Source organism: Electrophorus electricus, chromosome 11 (assembly GCF_041902795.1).
Source record: "Electrophorus electricus isolate QZ-2024a chromosome 11, ASM4190279v1, whole genome shotgun sequence".
Classification (NCBI taxonomy): Eukaryota; Metazoa; Chordata; class Actinopteri; order Gymnotiformes; family Gymnotidae; genus Electrophorus; species Electrophorus electricus.
In genome coordinates, this window is record NC_137507.1 from 13104589 (window position 1) to 13126140 (window position 21552).

The 21552-nt window shown below is 44.1% G+C and overlaps 1 protein-coding gene across 2 annotated transcripts in view; it reads right to left on the minus strand.

The window, feature by feature from the left end:
* The window catches only part of grip1 (glutamate receptor interacting protein 1), a 187150-nt gene extending 169894 nt beyond the window's left edge, over window positions 1-17256 (minus strand). For both annotated transcript variants that reach the window (XM_035528228.2, XM_035528229.2), the window contains exon 1: window positions 16837-17256. In XM_035528228.2, coding sequence (XP_035384121.1) covers window positions 16837-16891 — 55 coding nt within the window. In that variant the 5' untranslated portion in view covers window positions 16892-17256. The remainder of the gene's footprint in view (window positions 1-16836) is intronic.
* Window positions 17257-21552: the final 4296 nt, after the last annotated feature.

The window sequence follows — 21552 nt, forward strand, 5'->3', positions numbered from 1 at the left end:
ATTAAGACATTTCAACTATTAATTTTGCCATTTTCATAAAAAATATCAAGCTGTTTAAACATGGCCAAGAATTTGCTGTCCAACTTGGGATCTTGGGATAATTGCCCCTTTAAGAAAGGGACCTCTGACGTCACCGACGTCACAACCTTCACATTGTTTTATCTAAGTGACAGAGAGCATCTGCTGCATGTTCAAAGTATAAAAGTTCATTTCATTTCACATTTCTCAGATTCTCTCTATACTTAACTTGAGATGCCCACCCAGTTGTGGTAAAATACTTACTTAAGTATATCAGCATAAGTTAATTAAAATTAAAAAAACATTAAATGTTAAAAAAAAAACTATTAAATTTAAAGTTAAAAAACTATAATATATCACAATTTATCTAAAAGTGATTTTGAACAATTCAACATGTCTGCATCTGTAGATCGACCATGTGTTTATCAAACGCTAACTTTAGCTATAAAATGTCCATCCTGTCATTGTTCACACCATCATGCACACAGATCTAGTCAAAGGGTAACCCATGGAGACCTGATGCCATACAGCCTGAACACACCCAGGAGTGGTGTGTGGTTAAGGTTAATTATGATGGAAAACGATACCCTGGCGTAATGCATGCTGGTGAAAAGAGTGTTAAATTGAAATACATGCACCACAATAGAACCAACAAGTCCACGAGATGACATTTGTTAGTATAATGATGGCCAGATTTTGTGCATTATGGGTGAACTACAAGCATTGAACAGACACTCCTTTCAGTTAGAGAGATCAGTTTGGAAGTATGTGAAGGAGAAGTTAGATTAATTAAAATCAGCACCTTAAATGTATAAAACCATGTATTTAAAACATTAAAATGAATTAATTGAATAATTAAAAATCAGTTCACTCTCTGTGTTATTAATCCGTTTAGTTGTAGCACACTTTAAGACTTTACCTTTTTGCCATGGACTTTTGTTACAGCTAAAAAAAAAAGGCCATGTTGCATTCAGAACTTTCTGTGTTTTTATATGAGATGAGCAAACATTTTACATCAGAACATTATTTTAGTCGGTTTGCATTGCGTCAGTAATCAGTTTACGCTGAGTCAGTAATCAATCTGATTGTAGAATACTGAGACGTCATATCTTCATCATGGACTTCTGTTATTGTCACTGTTCAAAATGTTGTGCTGCAGTCAGATTTACGAGCTGAGCAAACCTTGCGATCGCCACACTGCCATCCTCAGCCCGGAAGCCTGTGAGCTCATCAACTCTGAAACGGTCAACAAAAATGCCATATGGCTACTAAAAGAGGACCTTCTGAAATGTCAGTTCATCCACTTAAATGACTGTTTAACACACTGTTCTCTAATGTGGCCGTTTATAAGCTTGAAATATAGCTGGTGTTCTGATAAAACAAAATGGATTCAAGTCTTTTTTTGCACAAATTGCCAAATGCTGCCTTTCATATCACTCCAAAGAGAAATACTGCCTGGAAAAATGCTGGTCTCCAAAAAAATCATGAAGTATAAATTCCACTGCAAGTAATCTAAAGTGATTTCATTTACAAAAGGCATAAGCACAGAGTCCAAAATGAAGCTTGGCGGAGGCCAAAATGGTTTCAGAGGCATAAAACTAAGCTTTAAAATGCTGCTGTGAATTTGAACAGTTCTGTGAGGCAAGCGATCTGCTCATGAAAACAACTCATCTATCAGTGCCTGTTTGACAGCACATCCAGGGAGACAACGCGATTAGTGCTTAATCTCCCCCACACTTGCTCTGTAATGGTACCTCCCACACACACACATCTCGACAGAACTAAGGGCATTCTAAAGATCAAATTTGGGGGTTGGGTGCACTGTTCAGGATTTTTTCCACATGGACTGGCCCAGCATGCAACTCCACACACCTCACAGGCCGGGAGAAACGCTTCCATAAAAAGTCCGCCTGAACCAGCTCAGAGAACGAGGCTTCCCCTGGATGCTATCTGCACGGTGCTCTCGGCCGGCCTACATGGGCATTATCAGCAGGGTGCACATCTTTGCTCCACACAATATGTCTCAGTGAAGGAAGGATCAAAGGGGTTATGGCAGGCACCAGTACAGAACGATTTATTAACAGAGTGGAGGGATACAGGACTCCAGCGCACCACACAAGACATGAAAGGAAAGTAACAGTGAGGGGGGGGGGGCTTGTTGGAGGCTTTACCGAAAGAACAAAAAATCTTTTTTTATCTTGACCTATATGGGTTAAAAGAACAATTCAGTATGCCTTTTTCTGCATAACAGTGTGTTTGTATAAGCCCAGTGCCACCCATGCACTAAACCGAAAGCTCCTCTCAAGGTCCCATTATTGGCATATAGGCTAGCCCTTGATTTCAGAGACGTAGCATCGACATGTTCTTATTTAAGAGACAGTGGGCCTAATTCCCTCTGTGCACTGACAGCAGGACTATTGATCTCTGGTCACCTGCAGGCGCAGTGGCTTGCTCGACAGTGCTTCCGACGGGCGTTTTTCAGCTTTATCACATGCCACACGGAGCCCAGGGCAAACTGTTTGCTCTCAGTAATCAGGCTCCGTGCAATCTGCCTCAATTTGTCTCTTTATTTTTTCCGAGGCCGAGTAACTGACATATTTCTGCGCAGCTGTAAATGGGGGGCGGGGTTGAGGGGTAAGCGGGAGATTGCGGTGGCCCTGCTGGCGGGGAAGGCCAGACGTCGGCCCCGAGCACTGCACGCGCCCTGCCCGCCTGAGCTCAGGACGTGAACTCCTTGAACCCTTCTTAAAACAAACATCTGAGGCAAGTGGTTCTGCTCCACATCTGTCTGCACTGGCACTGGATGGCAAGATGCTGATTTTGCCTCAGCTTAAAAGGGGAAAGTAGCGCCATGCACCACAGCTCAATAGGATAAAAGGGTGGTCTTTCAGGATGAGAGAGAGGGAAGACCGTGGGCGGTGAAACATTTTTTAGGCATCCCCTACAGGCGTTCTGACTCTTCCAGTTAGCATCAAAAGGCTCAAAGAAAGACAAGACCCTGAAATGTAAGTAATGCGAGCACTGTACTCCCACGTGGGTCCGTTTAGGTTTAGGATGCCTCCACACCTTTCAGTGCGGGAGCTCCGCCCTCATTTAGAAGATGTGGCTACAGAGCTTTGCCAGTTTAGAAGAACGGCCATGAGCCCGAGCGTCTGACACCCGTGTGAAATGACATCCATCAGCTCTCAAGCAACGAGAACGGAACATGGAAAGGTGATGGGTTATTCGGTAAATGCATCAGAACATCAACAAATCATCTTACTCCACTATTTTTAAAACAGCGTATTGATCTAGACTTCAGGGAAACCACATGTTATCCAAGGTATCTAAAACCTTCAGTTTAAATCACTGAAACTTTCGTAACTGCCAAAATAAAACAAAGCTCTTCGTTTTCATATTCCAGTATAATAAAGATTGCAGTCAAGTATGCTACATTATAGAATTATGGTTATACTGAAATAGTCGTCATGCCAAACACTGCCTGATATAGTGAGCGTTTGTCATTATAGGGCTGCTTTTGGTAGTTGTTATAAGGTTATTATTCATCAGTGGGGCCAGTTTCCCCACACGGTCAAGAAACCTGAGACAGATGGACTTTGGAGGCTAAAGGTTGGGCCAGCCCCAACACATCTACGCCGCTGGGTCACGTCAGCACTGCATCTCATCTCTGGCCTTATCTCCAGCATGAGCACAGCTGCGTGTATGCATGAACACGCGTGGCACGGATTGGCCAATTAGAGAGGATTAGGCCATTAAGTCGTGGGGAAAGCCCTCAGCAGTGAGGCTTAGCAGCCACAGAGAGCCGGGACACTACTGCGTGACGGGTCATTGCACTGGCCTGGAGCTGCCTCTCGAAGCGCACAAGACGCAAGCAGGAGTTTAATCATCTAATCTTGGCTATTTGTTATCTGACAACTCCGTAGTGGCTCAGTATACTTTCAGTCAGTATTACTGTTCATATTGTAGCCCATCATAAACACTCATTATATGATTCTATATAATTTAATTGTATGACATACCACTAAAATGAGCTAAGCTACTTCTTAAGAAGAGGAAATCATCATCTTTTTTTCCAAACCTGACACGCCTTTTTTTGGCTCAAAAGCATTTTCCCCAAATGTCTCTGCCCTTCTGGACTAATGTAAAGGCTTGATTTCAGTATTCAACATCCCTTTACTGAGGCTGGAAACAGCTGGAGGCAACAAATTAGTCAGGACACATTTTGGTGTGACGTGAAACATCCGTAACAGCAAGCCTGTCTCCTGTGAGAGAGGAAGTGGCACATGGCAAAGACACCCCACCCCCTGCGCCCCATTTCCACCAGCTTTCAAGATGGCTGACCTGCCCTCAGCAATTTCCCCTCCGCCCCACCCACCCCCAGCTCCAGTGGAGACGGCTGAAGGCAGCATACTAATGTCCCCCCTGAGCTGACCTGTAGCAACCTGATGGAGAATCAGAATGCAGTTCGCGCATCAACTATTGATGGGAAGTGTGCACTGAAAACACTGAAATCTGGTTCAGAAATTCAGCACGAGTGTGGACGATAATGAGCTCAGTATTTATGAGCCATTAGCAAACTACCTAAAATTCTGACTGATGGGCCACTGTACTGGTTTTCTACTGAAGGCAGGTTTTAATTTTTTTTTAAGAAGTAGTCTTAAAAACCCAAACGGTGAGTTACGCCACAAAACATTCTTTAGTCCATTCTGCTGAGTGTAAATGAGGGTGGCACAAATTGCATTGTTGCTCCTCTCAGGAGGGAAATATACGGCTTTCCCAGGCAGTTTATTTCCATTTACGAGCTTCCTTTCTTGTTTAAGCATTTATCAATTTGTGGCAGGGCATGGGAGGAGCCGGCATTCCTCTCCTGATGAATAATTAGAGGCAGAGCTCTCAGGTCCCGCCAGGCCGCTCTTCAGCTGTCAGGCATCGCTCACTCCCAGAGAGCAGTGAACAGTAAACATCCACGCTGACAGGACCATCCGTCATTAGGGAACAACGCAGGCACGCCGCAGTGTAAATGCGCCCTCCATGAGTGACTATCATGATCAAGTATGAACATAATCACACGTGCCGAGCAAATCGTCTCCGTTTAGCAGTGCGGTCAGCGCAACTCGGGTAGGCCTCGCAGTGATGCAGGCACCGTGAAAGGGCAGGGTGCCACGGGGTCGAGGGTGGACCGGCGCAGCCCGAGGCAGAGCGCATCGAGAACCGGCAGAGCACGGCTCACCGCACACACGGGCCATCGCAGCTTCGCTCATTAGCATGGAGAAGCGCCCTGCACGCACGCACGGCGCAGAGGCAGTGAGCTGACGTTGGGCAGGACAGCTGCCCTCAGGCCAGCCGTGTGGCTAAAGAGCTGCCCAGAGGAGGGCTGGCACTGACGCGAGCGCTCAATTAGCGAGCGGCACTGCGCCCTCCGTGGCCGCTCAGCTCAAATAGCAATGGAGCGCAGCTATTGGTGCCGAGGTCACGCTGTACAGGCAGACAAGGTGGTGATGAGCCACTTGTGGAGGCTACGAGTGCGTCAGGGTGGCGACAGTATTGCAAATGCTGGCACGCACCACAGTCTCAGTGGACCGTTACTGTTGAGACTTAGCCATGTAATGTCTGAGTCACCAGCTAGGAAGAGAGGACATTAGCGCTCGGTGAGCTACCCTTAAAAGCATCAGCGTACATGGCACACAGCTGGTACATGCTACAAATCCTTTGCCCCCTGGCTAGATTACATCTTTGTGAGGAAATCGAAAGCAGGTGTTACATGTCAAGGGCTTTGCTCCGAACCTTTGTTTTGCACCACAACATGTGCGTTAAGGCACAGTGGCACCAAAGGTCACACTAGCACTTGCCCTTGTTCATGGCGTGCAAGACTTGCCAGTGTGTTGCCTAAGGCTGTTTCAATAAAAAAGCAAAAGCTTTAACTAAGCCTAGCAAGTAACCCATCAGCCAGCTTTACTTAACTGGAATTTTGCTGTTTCCCCTGAAGATTCCAGGACTCGCTCTGGGCTCATGGGCAATACATCATGTTCTCTACAGAAGTTTTCCATAAAACTGCCGGACAGGAGGAAAAACCACTTCTCATCCTAAACCCACTGCAGAGTTGATGTCTGCAATAACAGGTCATCAATACAGAGCAGCTCAGCCTTGGCAGGCTCACAGTGCGTGATTGGGTAGTTTGGCTCTCCATGCAGCTGCTGACAGCGACCTCTGCCGTGGCCCCGGCCGTTTCGCTGCTGGCATCGTTAACACCGAGTGTCGCGGGCCAGATCTTAACCACAGTCTCTTTTTTTTAATAAGCGTTATTGGAGATAAAGGGCGGTCCGGCCGTGATTCAGCACACTGGCAGGAGAGGTCGGGGGAGGCGAGGGTGGTGACGATGTGTCCTCGGTGACTGACCCCAATCTGACCCCAATCTGACAGCGTGATCACAGGGCTGTCAGGGGCCCACCTATCCATGGCATCATCACCATGTTGTTTCCAGAACGTGGACGAGCACTTGCGTCTCGCTACAAAGGCGTGAGTGGATTAGATTTGCTGCGCCACCATATAGGTCCATGGATGCAATATTTAAGAAACTGAGTTTCACATACTGTATCTAAACTGCGCTGTTTAACACACCATGGATAATTCAGTAACCATGAGGGCAATCGTTCCAGCACAATGTGATTTGTGGCCATTTGCATACAAGATGTGCGCTTGGGACAGTGCAGTAATTGCATTAAAACACACGTAGAAAAGGACAGCAAGACAATCTTAGGTATCCTCTGTCTCCATCTCTCTCTCTCGGTCTCACCCACACACAAATACACAAGAAGCTAAAAACAAAATAAATGCAGAAGAGCCTTAAAAGTTCATCACAAGAGGAGAACTACACTGCAGTGATGAAAAAACACTATGGCTGGTTAAACCAGTGCCTTTCTGGTCTCTGCAGACCTATACCATTACAAAGTGTAAATGGGTCAGTGCTGCATGCAGGAGTCCAGACTGAATGTCCACATCCTTCTCTTATCCTCCTCCTCTCTGAACTGCATTTGTTTTCAGTAAAAGGCAGCCACAACCTCCAGGTCATAAACTGTCCCCTCACATTACAATCTCTCTTGACTTTCAGAAACAACTCGCTCTGCTGGGTGTGGAGCCACCTCCTCGGCCAAAAGCGCTTGCAGGATACCAACCTTCCGCTGATGTGAAAACGTTATGGTAACCGTGGGGTCGAGAGAAGCTGGGCGCCGTTTACTGAGGGAGCGTTGCGTCCTCTCGTCCATGCAGGGGCAGGAGGCTTTGTCATAGGCTGCTGCCGCAGGGACGCAGCGCACGGTACAGCTGCTGAGGCTGCGTCAGGCTTTAGCGGTGGGCAGCTCTGCCTCACCTGCGTATCTCCCAACCCATGTGACATGCCGTTCCACTGGAAGCTTATCGGTGCCTTCTGTCCTGGCCGATTTTCTTCCGCAGTCGTTCCGAAGACGCCACAATGCCTATCGCTGTTCAACAGGGCCAAGCTTCCTGTCGGCGGTACTTTACAAAGGACGCAGGCTTCCCCAGACTGGTTTTGGAATGCAGACCCTCTACCACAGCAGATATGGCAGTAATGTGTGGAGATATCAGACATGCCAGCAACCTAAAGACCAGCAATGCTTCTGTTCGGTCATCTTCAAAAAAAGTAAGGTGCAGTTGCTCGCAGAGATTACCGTTCTATGGCTCACGCAAATGTAATTAATACACCAACGAACAATCATCCTTGCAACATAGTTCCTCATATTTCATCAACATTTATGGGTCATCTGGAGCCTGATGTCCATGTGTGGCAGAGCAGGCAGAGAGCCAGCAGCATTTGACAGACACAGAGCCCTTTGGAGAAGGTCTGCTTTATTCCTCTCCCAAGTGAACGGAAGGCGAAAAGGAGGCCTCGGGCCATTGCATTTGAAATGATCCCTTGTGTGCGCATTTACATTCCCTTGTTTAAAACATCCCCACAGCAGTCATGTGTCCTCCTCCACTTTTGCTTCACAGAAGGAAACAATTTCCATCTGGGGATCGCTTCATGTTGGTGACAGTACCGATAACAACAGTCGTCACACTCGAATGCAGCCTGTAATTAGGTGAGGATACTCGGCCACAATCTGTGACGTGGCCAAATTAACTCTGGCTGACAGGAAGGAAGAGACGCGAGCGGTGCGAAGGGAAGAGGGCCTTTCCTTCTAGCACGCTCGCTGACAGCAAGCTCCAGTGACCGGAGGCTGGGGAAGTGAAAGCGTAGCTCAATATTAACTGCGCAGCAAGGGACAGGAGCAGCACGGGAGCCTCCCATCGGGTGTTCCTTCAGCTCCTTCAGGCTCCTTTCATGCTCTCGTGCTGAACTGTAGCCAGGTGTATGAAACAGGATGAAAGGAGAATCGGGGTGAGCCGTGCAACGATGGCCGGGCACTGCAATTGTGCGGCTGCAGGTCACCCAGTGAGGGCAGACATCAGATTTTGAGTGACTGACATCAGATTTGGGCCCAAGGTACAAAGGTTTTGAGGGTGACTGAGTCCCTTTGTTACCCGGGCCCCGAGTTTAAATGAAAGAATACGCACAGTCACATTAAAATCATGATCATGAAAATGCAAATCTTCAGGACTGACCAAGAATATTCCCTTATCAAACTTAACATTTCCTGATCAATCATCTAGCTATTTTATGTTTGGAGTTTTATTAAGCTTTAACCCAGGATATCTGCATGGCCTCCTGAGTTCTGGAAGCCAGTGGAGCAAGTCTACACTGTCAGCTGTTTTGTGGACAAGAGAATTATTCACTGTCCAAGAGATCCAGAACAAAAATCAATACAGCTGCTTGAACTGACAGTTGTGACAGTATCAAAGAAGTCCACTGACTATTCTGACAGTGACGAGAAGTACAGAAGAGAGGGGATGGGTTTTGGGTTTTTGCATGCCACACCACCCAACTGAACATGGGGTTGGACAGAGATGTTACCAGGAGCAACGCGAACGTCCATGCCGGTGCCAAGACCCGTTCACGTTGGGAAAACGCGTTGCAGCATTTCATGCTAGCTTACGTGTAAGTGAATCTTCAAACGTAAACTTTCACGAGAATACTTTAGGCTACATTCTGATCACGCAAATCTGGTGTTGATTGCTAAGTATTTTTAAGCCTTTTTCTGTCCATCAAAGTACCAATGTTCAATCTGTTTGCTATAATCTTACTCAAAAAACATTCAAGGAAAAAAAAAAAACAACCAAACAATCAGTGGCATCTTGCCTGTGCTTGATGAGGTCGTATGGAGATAAACAGCATCTCCTGGGGTGATGTTCACTGATTGCAGTATGATGCGCACGTCATTCAGCTCACTCAATCACTGCTGCATTAAAGACATGAGCTCACCTGCACTAAGAGTTACACACAGGAAAATGGGTCCTCTGCATACCACCACTACTATAAACAACCACAGCCAAGCTGGGAAGTGGAACATCAGGGAACACCGAGTCATTTGATCACATCGTAGCCGTTTGTACGCCGAGCCTCCCAGTGACACCTCACAGTTTATGTAGCCACACAAGTATAAATCCAGCAAGGGGCTGTCACTTTGATTACTAGATGTCCTCACCGTTGCAATTATCAGCCATAATTAATGAGAAAGAGAGAAAGCATGGCACTCACAGCAGCTCTCCATATACTGATTGAGCTGCAGTTTCTTACTGCGGCTCATTAGTTCAAAAAGGTCTTCTTTCCATGTTGCACAGTGACAAATTGTATCATTACTCTCCAACCCTTTACCATACATCGTGGAGGGAACAGTACGTTACAATTAGTATGGCTGAGCTTGTCCTCACGTCATCACGAAGCAAAGACCTTCAGGCTAGGTTAGGTTACATGTTTAATAGGGGTGTAAATATATCTGACTTCACAACAATTTTATTAAATTATAATTCTTTAGGACACAATTCAGATCATGAATTCTTAAATTGTTTTCAAGTGTGTATTTTTATAGGATTCAGAATTGTTTTAAATTCTGACACTACTAGAAACTGACCTTACATTAGACCTAATGAAGGCTAATGTTAGCTCTAGCAAGCAAAACCTTCGGTGATAACATATTTCCGGTATAATGATTTATAGGTGCATCTACACTATAGCTCTACCTTTGGCCAATTCTACCCACTCAAATGTTTCCTGATGATTGTAACTTGTTTCCAGTGGCCTTTGTTGTAAATGAAATATCTAACCATATTCAAACGTTACATAAACAGCATTTCCAGTATATTTACAGTGTTATTACCATACAAACACATTTCAAAAGCATCAGGTTCCCACCTGCCCTGTGGCTGCAACACATTAAAGAGACCAATGAAGGGTAAAACAACTTGCATACATTATACAGCTAGTGCAGTCATCCCATAAGCTGTATATACAGTCTATACGGTCTATGAGTCATTCATTCAAATGAATTCAGAATACAATATTGGTGCCAGGAGTGGTGTATTTCAACTTACACTTGGCTGTACGATGTATGCTTTTAGGTAGATGCTATGTACCCTATTAGGTAGAGCTACAGAGAAGTACCCAACAATAATATGATCACTCAGTTTACACCTTCAAGGTTTTTTATCTTAATTCTTCATTGAAACATCATCATTATTAGAGTTGTGGATAAGAGGCTATTTACCACACCAGCTCCATCATCCCATGATTCCTGATTTGACTCCTGTGTCCTTTCCTGTGAATGCTAAACCGCTGAAAGCCAAGATCCCAAAGTCTGTCAGACAAACAAACGGCACCAAAGTCTAATGCCCAAAGCAATAATGCTAGCAGTCTCCCAGTCTGGAAGCACACTCCAGAGACCAAAGGTCAGCACACATGTCCCAGGCACATATTGGGACCTGTTCAGTAATAACAGCTCAATGGCATACCCTACTGGTCCCCACATTCTCAAGGCTATGCGTGCTTCCAGAGGTTCAGGACACCAACATAAAACTCAGACAGAGTGGCAAGATAAACGGTGATGACCTCTCTCCAAGGAGACAGAAGGGCCACGGGGCCGAACAGTTGCACCGCAATATCTCTCAGTAAATACATTGTGCAAGGCCATTATATTCTTCACAGGCTAGGGACAAAACAGAAAAAAAAAAGAATCACCTCATCTAGTTTCACACAATGTTCATATGCTGAAAACAGGCTAAGCTTTTTGCTCCCAGCAAAATGAGCCCACAATGCACTGCTGTATTATCTTTGTGGATTGAGACTTGTATATACTTGCTGCAAACACGAATGACATCAAAGCCAAACTGCAAACTTGAGGGAGGGGAAAAAACAACAAGAGCAAAAAGCAATTTATTTTCTTTTCTAAAAGCAATCATTCAAAAACCCTGATTTGGACAAGTTACATTTTTTTTTTTGTGAAAGAGGAAATCAGAAAGACTGTTACAGTCAGACTGCTGAAGTTGCAGAGACCTCGGTAATCAACCTTGCAGTTGAAATAAAAATGTTGACAAAAGCAACACACAAAAATACCTTCAAGTTGTTTCAAAGCTAATGGGGATACTCTTCTCTTTTGTAAACAATGCCTCGAGCTACAGTATTTGCTTAATTAGAAAAAGTGAAGCGTATAATCAGAACGACTTTCCACAGTCAAGATGCAGGAAATCAATGCACGGTGTTGTTCTGGGGCAATGCAAATGACTGATACCCGAGTCCATTCCTGCGAATGATCCAATTATGAAATGTGAACATTTTCACACCTGTATTCTACAACAGCCTCTTGCACCGTACCGTCAGGCCAAACAGTTACCAAGGCCGTATAAGCACCCCCCCCCCCCCCAACAGGTTCTCATAATTATGTCACTAAACAACTCTGGTCACTGCATGTGTCTGATAATTTAGATAATTTGGAGTCGTTTGGACTCTTTTTAGTGTCTCCTTTCACATGTGCAAAACAGCACAGGACATGTTCAAATGCTGAACGCTGATGAGGAGCGAGACGGCAACAAGAGACTTACCTCCATTTGGGTAGAACCAATTAGTGAATGTCTTCCTAACGGATCTGCAACTATGAGCACGGTTAGGTAACCCTACTGAGAAAACCATGCCGAACCGCATCCATGAACAAATGTAGTTGGATCGGTTACTGTCCATATTCAGAACCGTTCAATGCATCAGTGGAAAAGAGGCTAATATAATGTGTGCCAAGGAGGTTTAAACAGAAGTCGATTCATAAGGTGGAGGAGATTAAAGGTGGCGGTCTGAGCTGTCTTGCGCTCGCGTACCATTGCTTCCATCTTTGCCAGAGTGCTGTTGCTGCTTGCATGCAATAATTCACCCTTTGCTACGCCAAATTTATCACTCATTTAATCAGGTCTTTTCAGGCTAACCACTTAGATTGGGCAAGAGCAGAGGCAAGGAAAATCTGTGTGAAATGACTAATGCACTAAGAAAAGAAGAGTCGGTTTTGGATGCTTAAACTTTCATTATTAAAGATCTCACCGCCATGAGAAAAATGACATTTTTAATACAATTGCTCTTGTTCTTGATATTCAGTTTCCCTCCATAAATGAGTGGTAACTGGTTCATAGTGGTAACTGTTGCTGCCTTTGGCTATGGTGAGAAACTGGGTGAGACCAGCTAAATGGTACTAGCCAACTGTCTGTGCCCGGTCGGGTATAGTCAATCCTTGATTTCCATTTAGTACAGAGCATATTGCTAGTAAACTTAAAGTGCAGGATCGCCAAAGGTGCTCTTCACTCTTCCAGCAGAAGGGCCGACATCAGCTTTGGGTAGTGCACACAGACCTACCATGCTTGGTCAAAAAATAAATACACAGCAGGTGCAACCTAATTAAATAATTCAGTGGAAAAGGGCCATAATTTAACTGAGTGAAACAAGAAACTACACCTCCAGTAATTAATTCATTAGAGAGGCACAGAATAAGCATGGTGTACTCTGGACTCATTTTTTAAGTAAATGATTTTAAAAGCACAGAGACGGAGAGTTTAACTGAAGTTAAATTGTAACATATCTTATTAAAACAGTGGTAATCTTGAACCATTTCAGAGCCAGGCCTGAAAGGTCTCCTTGAGTCTGGCGGCGAAATCCACGGGAAAGAAGAAGAATTAAACTCAACATCATGGCCAAGAAGCCCCATAACATATTTGGCCCTTGTTTATCCTTGCCTTATTAGGAGGGTCCACTCACCCATCTCCCCTTCCTCTTCAAACCCAATTACATGCCACAGTGGCAGGCTACAGTGCAGCAGATCGTGATGATTTGCATGCTGGGCACTAACGGCATCCGGGATTAGCCACTGCATACACCATTCGGTGTGAAACCACAACATCATTTCAGCGCACGGACACACACAGACATACCAGGACTGAAGACAGAGAAAAGAAATTAAAAACCTTGTGAAAATGCATTCCATTAAGCTTCTCTCCCTTTTCCACACCTCTCCACCTATGACCCAAATGGTTTGGTCCTGAATTAACTGAAGCTTGCCACGATTAACTAATAATGCATTAGTTGAAGATACTTTAAGTTTGTGAATTTAGTAAAGCTATTTGAATTATTCCCACTGTTGGTGATAATGCCTGCTATGACTCACTTAAAGCGTATACAAATGACCATGCTTTATGCATAAGCAATTAACCTTGTGCAGGGCCATAAGATAGTACTGAATGTCTCAGTTTTGCTGTGACCCAAACATAGCGTGCTGTAGTTTAGGCTCTGCTCCATCAAGCTAGAGCATATTCATGTAACTAGTTAGCCAGTTGGTTGTTGCCAAGCGCTGCACTTTTAGCACAGCATGCACTTGCATGATATTGCCCTATTTTTGCAGCTGTGACAAATCTAGGAAATTTTGCATGCTTTTGCATCATTCAGACTTAACAGAAACCTCCGATTTCTGAAGAATTTTGCATGATACTGACAACAAATTTATCGCCAAAATGAAAAATAAAAAAATGGCATCTTTAATTGACTAGTTTTATAAACACACTTCCTGGTTAGAGCTAATCAAAATCACCATTTTGTTTAATTTACACATTCAATGTTTGATAAACATTTCCGAAAAACAAAAGCATCATCTCAAACAAGAGGCCCCTGTATAAACAGACCACATTCACCCCTCCATATCACAAGTACAATGAAGAGCGTAGAGGGATTAGGAGGAGAGCAGCAGATGAAGTCAGTGTCGTCCATGTCATGAAAGATGATGTCATTAGTGCCAGGATGAAATGGGATTATCTGTTGCAACTGGTTATTCCAGATTTTCATAAACCTTAAATAAGAGGTTATGAGTTGATAGAAAAATGTAACAGTACGACTGTACTAATTTGTGGTTGTCAACTTTAGACTTTGCCACGATACAACACAATTTCAATTTGTAAGGCACCGATTAAATATTTAGGGACATTTCACTTTACCACTATAGGATTACTTTCAGTAATTTACAATCAATATGACTGATAGACTGAGGGAACACATTTTATCTTTATTTCAGCTCACTATACAATCAGGTTATTAAACATTTATTAGCTGTTTGAAAGAAAAAAACCGATTACTGTCATTTTTCAATTCTAATCACACAACAATGTGGGAAACACATTAATGATCATTTCATTCACAAATATTTGTACTGCCTTTGAACTTTTCAATACTGATTTAGTCACTTGCCACTTTAATAGAAACACCTGCCTTGTACCAACATTTAAAGGCCACATGACCGATACCCTGACATTGCTCATTATCTACACCTCTCATAAAGGAGCATTTGATAATTGTACAATTCAGATGCTCTAGCTCATCTTTAGCATATCTGTCAGTGTGCGCAGTTTATCACCCTTGCACTACTTGGTTCATCAGGGTTCATTTCTGACAACAGGACCCATGGTCATCAGGCATTAGTTGGCTGGTGGACCTTTTTCAGCACTGACTCTGTAGTCATGTAGCAGTGCGAGCTGAACATAAAGAACAGCAACATTGTTGGGGTGTTTACACACGTCTGGACGCAGTTGACCACCCAAAACTATCCAACCAACAGCAGGTCCTGTGGCCAGAAACTGACCACTGATGAAGTGCTAGAGAATTGCTTAGACAACTGTGCATGGGATGTGAAGACCCTATAGACCTGCAAGGTGTTGCTAATAAAATAGGTGGAGACTGATGTATATACACTGGATGGACTGACTCGCAATGTATCCATTAGAATCAGTGTAGGCCTATTGTTACAGCCCTAGTACCAATGCTAATAAGCTTGACTAACCATCACTGAAATACAGAGCTCCAACAGGCATGATGACATATAAATGATGCTCACCCAAAGAAAGCCTTTACATACACCAGAGTGTGGGGCTATATCTCCTCCATATATTTGAATTTCCTGACATAAGAATGCATACAGCCTGACACAGCTCATATTTCTCCCTCTGCCCTGCAGAATCTCCGACTCTTCCACTCCAGCACGGCCACGGTGAAGTATGGGCTTCAGAGGGAAATGTTTCTTCTGAGAAACACGATCACAAGACTACCAAAGTACATGCAGTATGGATCAATCATTTAAAACCGCAATCCATGTAACTATGACCAGATTCCACATTACCAGAATTAGAGAATATGGTGAATAATTCACATTTTGCTCGCTAAAAAGGCAATTCTTTGTACAGTTTAGGCAATTGGTTCTTCATCTGTGAATTCTTGACGATGTTAATGGTAAAGATTACCAGCCCAATTGAATACAAAATAATCCTTCCAATATGTCCATAAAATCTAGATATCAGAAGCCTAGCACACTGTAATGATGTGTAGATTAGTTTCCCCATGGACTTGTACATGGCATGTTCACACTGCCCTGACCTGCTCATTTTCAGGCAAAAAAAACATAGCCTACTCTACCGTATATGGTCAAGTGCAGATTACTTACTGCTCTGACATGCACACCGCTCCTACATTTGAACTCCTCATGCATGGCTGTGCTGTATTATATTTCATTCGATTCTCAGCGGTAGCAGAGGCGTCTGTATATTTTAAAGAGCCAAAGTAACCCAACGTAAACGAGCATTATACGTTGGCTTTAAGCAGACTGCTCCTCGCGTAAGTAACGACGACTAGCAAACTGCAAGGCATGCCCTGCAGCCGTGGATACTTTTTAGCGGTGGACTACTATTCACTATAGCATGTGAAGCGCCAATCGTCTAAGTGTTTGAAAAGGGAAACAGTAGGTTTACCTTTCACTACAAACACTGGAGATGGTTAAATACACACCAATAACGAATATTTTTGTCCTTCCTGCTGCACATGCCCCCCCCCACCCACCCACGAGTAGCAACTGTCTGAAATTACAGGACCGTAGGCTGCATAAAACACGAAGGACTTTTAACGCCACAAATGGCTTTTACAATGCACTCCTACTTACACATGTACTACACACGTCTCATAACATGTCGGTGCTCGGAGATTGAACCTAGCGAGCGAACAGCCCGGGCTACATGTGAACGGGAAAGCAACTGGCGTTACAGACTACAGGATGGCGATTTGAGAAAGAGCCCACCGACCAAGCAGAATACTCGCCGCGGCGCCCGTAATAATAGTCCACTCGCTGCGGCGCCCGTAAAAACAGTCCACTCGCAGCAACCACAAAGTGGCCAAAAAGTTGACACAATAAGGTGCGAAACGTATCAGCAATCGACCGTAAACACCAACCGTCCTGGCAGCCGCTGTAACAAACTGCTGGTGTAAACACCAGGTTAAATAAACAGCCCAACTTTCGCTCCCATGCACGGCGTCGGCACGCTGTGGGGAGCCCAGCGCGGTCGGAAAAGCACGGTGGAAAAGCGTACCTCCTTCTTGGTCGGCTTGAAGGCAAGCGGGGATGTTCTTTTTCCAACCCGGCATTTTTGTAGCGTCGCTTGCACTCAGAGTGTATCAAACGTAAACCTCGGGCGCACTTCAGTCTCGGCACATGCTCCGTTCGCGTTCATTTCCCTCAGGCCTCCTCCTTTCCCAGTGGCCGCTGTAGTGTAACGCCGTGTCTCCCTCAGCCTCGCTCTGCAGCGAGCAGACAGAAGGTGGAGGTGGCCACTACAGCCCGACACACGGGGGACTCTCCTGCCGTCGCTTCCACCGCCGATCTGTACTGATACACGTAATTAAAACCTGCTTATGAAAAATGCGAACATTTCATTAAGGTACTTTAAGATAAATCAAACAGCGCAGATTTGAAAAGTGTACACGCGGCGCGATGGTCCACTCCGGCGTTGTAGCTGAATTGGCAACGTCTTCATTCATTCATATTACGGGGCGCGGGACCTGCATGGCTGCAGTTTGATTTGACATCATACATGTATTGCTTCCTTATTAAGTAGCAAATCTATTTTGGCATTATTAAATCAAATCTCTGCATCTATCAAATATCACGAACAGGAAATATCTGCATGTATAGACATTTTTAGTATTTCAAAGTAGACTTTACTAATAATACACAAACGTTATGTATACATATACGAATGAAGTCCTGCAGGCTTATCCATTCCTCATAGCTTCTTATTACCTAAGCAAAATCAATATTTATTTCCAGCAGACTATGACGGATAACCTAAAAACAGACATGCTCATATTTACGCATGGTACTTTCTGGAAGTAAATAAGTCGACAAAACCTTACAATATTAAACAGTGTAAATTAAGAAAAGATTTCTGAGCCACAAATAAATTTAGCCAGAAATGTTTGATGCAATTCTTGATTGTTAATTATTAAATGAACTAATTATGTCACCTCCTGGCCAAGCTGTTGTTTGTTCGTTTGCTGAATTGGTTTTGTTTTTTGAATGAATGAGTGTCACTAACTGGAGGGAGACATTTCTGGAGGGCACTGTGGCACATCCGCTGCCTGCTTTTGCCAACAGTGCTTTGCCTCCTCAGCCCTTCCTTTCCCCGACTCTGTCCGAGGGACGTCAGCAGCTCTCGCACCGGTCACAGCGCACGCTGCAGGATAAAGATGCTCTAATGAAGCCTGCTGGGTGGAGCTGGAGACCCAAAGCGCAATCCCATCTTTACACCCATTCCTTCATCTGTCCATCCAACCACTCACCCCGAGGCAACATCCAAAGACACGGTGGAACATCCAAAGACACACGGTGGAAGACGCACAAAAGGAAATGGAGCGGCATGTCTGTGTTAAGGGAGTCACTGGCCTTCATTACTGCATCCAAAGTTCTAAGGAAAGGGGTGGAGTAGGTTTTGTGTAAAATGCAAGCCCATTTAATCCGCTGCTATACTAATATCTCACATACAGGCCTTTATGATCAATTTGTCTTCCTCAGTTCCTGTTAGCCTGTAGTAGAGATGGTTGCTATAGTTAAGTAACACATGGGTTAGCAAAACAACAAAGGTTAGCAAAGGCTATACAAAAAAAAAAAAAGGTTATGCACTGACCTAATTCTTAAAGGCATCAGTAACACCACAGCAATATTGAGGCTGGCAAAGAAAACAACTAATGATGTTCCCCAAGGCACATTAATGTTGTCCATTTGTATGCTGTATTATTGTGTTTCTTACTTTGCATGTGTGTGGTAAAAGCTCATTTCAAGGCAGTCCAACCCTATGAGAGCTTCAGCAAATTTCCACCTGCATTCAGCTTGGCGAGCTGAAGTGCTTTGGAGGTGAGTGCGGAAGAGAAAATGGATTTTGTCACTGAAGCACGCCATGTGATTATACATATGTGGCCAAGCTGACGTATCAAAAAGCAAGGAGCTTCAAATTCTTAAAAGCTTCTAACCTCCTTATCAGTCACCCTTCTCTCATAATTGAGGGAAAGCTTTTGCATGTTGATTTAAAATTCCGCACCTCCAACTATCCATTATGCTTAATTATCAGAAGTTATTTAGAAATTAGCATCTTATTAGCAGAATCAAATGAGTTCTGGAAATTGGCTCAATTTATAATCCACCTTGAAAGAACAGTCTTAAAGTCTTAATAACCCTTTCTTAAATAATTGCTATTGCAGAAAGCTCATATCCTAAAGTTCCAATAAATTACTTCTCAGTTTTTCATCATATGGTCGATATCGTCACAGTCCTATATTTTTTTCTGAAGGTAAGCATTTACCTTTCAGATAATTGAACATGTCATCTACCTTGTGCACAAAGCACTCTCACTGGACCTTTATAGGCAGATAGAGAGTCAATTATTCTTACTCTTTGATTGATATTAATACAGACTTGTTGTTTCCTGGAGATTTTTGTGCAATAAATCATTAGGGTCACATTCTGCTGTTACTGTCACAGCTATGAATATGAAGTGTGGAAAAAGCAGGTATGATGACAAAGGTGGCTCTGAAAATTTCTCTGGTTATTAATTGTACCACTTTCTAAAGAACTAGCACTCTGCACTCTGCTGGTGAGAAACAGGCTTGACCACAGGTGGTCTGCCAGGAATGAAGCAGGGAGAAGTATGGAACTACAGTTGCAACTTGTAACCACTAAATGTGGTAAAAAGACAGATGAAATAAAATATAAACGGGCCTGTCTAGAGTGGGTGAACAGGTCTGTCTGTTCAAAAATTTACTGCTTATAGAAAAATAATTAGTAGCCATTTATATTGGTGGCTTGTTTCAGCAATATCTTTTTGTCATGACACCGCAGTAACCTGCGTTGCATAGATGCAGGTGACAAGGATGATGGCATTTTTGCTCTCAGCTGTCAATGCTAATAGCAGTCTCGCAGCCAAGTCTGATTCACGATTCTGACCTTTAAAAAAGAGGAGCACTGGCTAAGCAGCCAGGATACTGCACATAGGCCACAACGCCACAATCCCCTGTGCTGTCTCTGCCTAACACCCGAGCAAATGCAGGTGCAGTACGGTATGTTTAACCCCTTTTAGAAGTTGGAGCAGCAGGGCTTTTAAAAAAAAGGGAGGCACACGTAGACAAGTGAGAGAGAGAGGAAGAAACATAAATACATAGAAAGAAAGAAAGAAAGAAAGAAAGAAAGAAAGAAAGAAAGAAAGAAAGAAAGAAAAAGAAAGAAAGAAAGAAAATGCTGTCTCAGATTTTGGCAAGAGATCACATCATGCTTTAATCCCAAGCATATAGTGCTTAGAGCAGGGCCCAAGCCAACTGCTGAGGACCTGCCCTGCTCTACCATGCCTGTCTGCCTGCCTGACACAGAGTGATTCATGGGGTAGTGCTAGCGCTTAGAGTCTCTCAGGGCAATCAAATGCAATGTGATTTCTGCTTCAATCACAGTGCTTTAGTGGCCATTACTTCACTTGTTTGTGTGGCAGAATAAAATACCAGTGTCAGTTGGCATGACCCTGTGCAGGCAGCATTGTGCTCCGAGGGACCGATATTAAAATTCGGAGGAAGAGGCCGGGGCCAACACGAGCATCGGCAGGCACGGGAGGGGAACCAAAAAAGCTCATGTAGCCATGCGATCCCTCTGAGAGAGAGAATGGTTGACAAAAGGATGCGTATGAGCGCGCACGGTGTTCCCTCGCCTACCCAAACAGCACTCTTTTTGCTCTTCCCACCCTTGGAGATGCTCGCCTGCCCAGTCTGCCCTTGGTGGCCAGGTACACATGCCCTTCCATCAGTACATCAGATTCAGGTACCTCAGTGCTCTGGTGCTTATCGTCAAGGTCGTGACAGATTTCAGTTTTTTCTTTTGTCATGTTTTCCTGTATTGGGCCATTATATGTTTTCACTTACTACCCCATCGCTTTAGACATATATAGGGCATATATAGTAGGATAGAATGAAAACAGTAGCACTAAAATCAATTAAAATTTATTATAAGTGTAAGCATAACCCATGGATTCAAATGATAATTCCTACATTTAAGTGTTCCTGTGACATCATCTTTAGCAATCCATCATCTTCAGGCTCAGCATGACCTGCTCTAAATGCTCGCATATTCTCCGGTGAATCAGAAACGGTCAGCTGTATAAGGCCCGTCAAATATCCTGATGTTCCATGGATCAAAATGACGTTTGACGGCAGCCGTGAGATCTGGAGGTATGACAGGTGTTTGTGTTGTGCTTGCCTGTCAGGCTGCAGGCTGTGTGTCGTGCAGACGCAGCTTCAAACCAGAGCCCCTCCTCACACGCAGGGCTCATGCCAGCTCACGTCATACAGCCGAGCACTTCTAGACCTTCTCATCCAACGGCATTTGATTTGCTTTATGTCCGATGATGCTATCTCAGAGCAATCATTCTCCAGACTTGTGAACATATTATGAACCTTCCGTCTTCAGATCCTGTTTGCATCAGCTGCTTAAAGTTTTGTTTCCCTTGCCACATCTCGAAACACAGATGTGAAAGTGTTTCCATTTCTGTGTTGAAGTGGCAAATACATTCTCATGTAATAGTCCTTTGGTGTGCATGCCCATAGAGCAAAAGCCCAGACTCCACGAGTAGTCAGGCAGTGAGTAACAACGAGCGGGAAGCAGGGTCAGACAGAATTTGGGTTCCGTTTGTCTTCGGCCCAAGCCATCAAGGTCCCTGTGTGATATGACCTTGAAAACCTTTATTGTTCTGTGTTTTGGAAAATCAACTTTCATA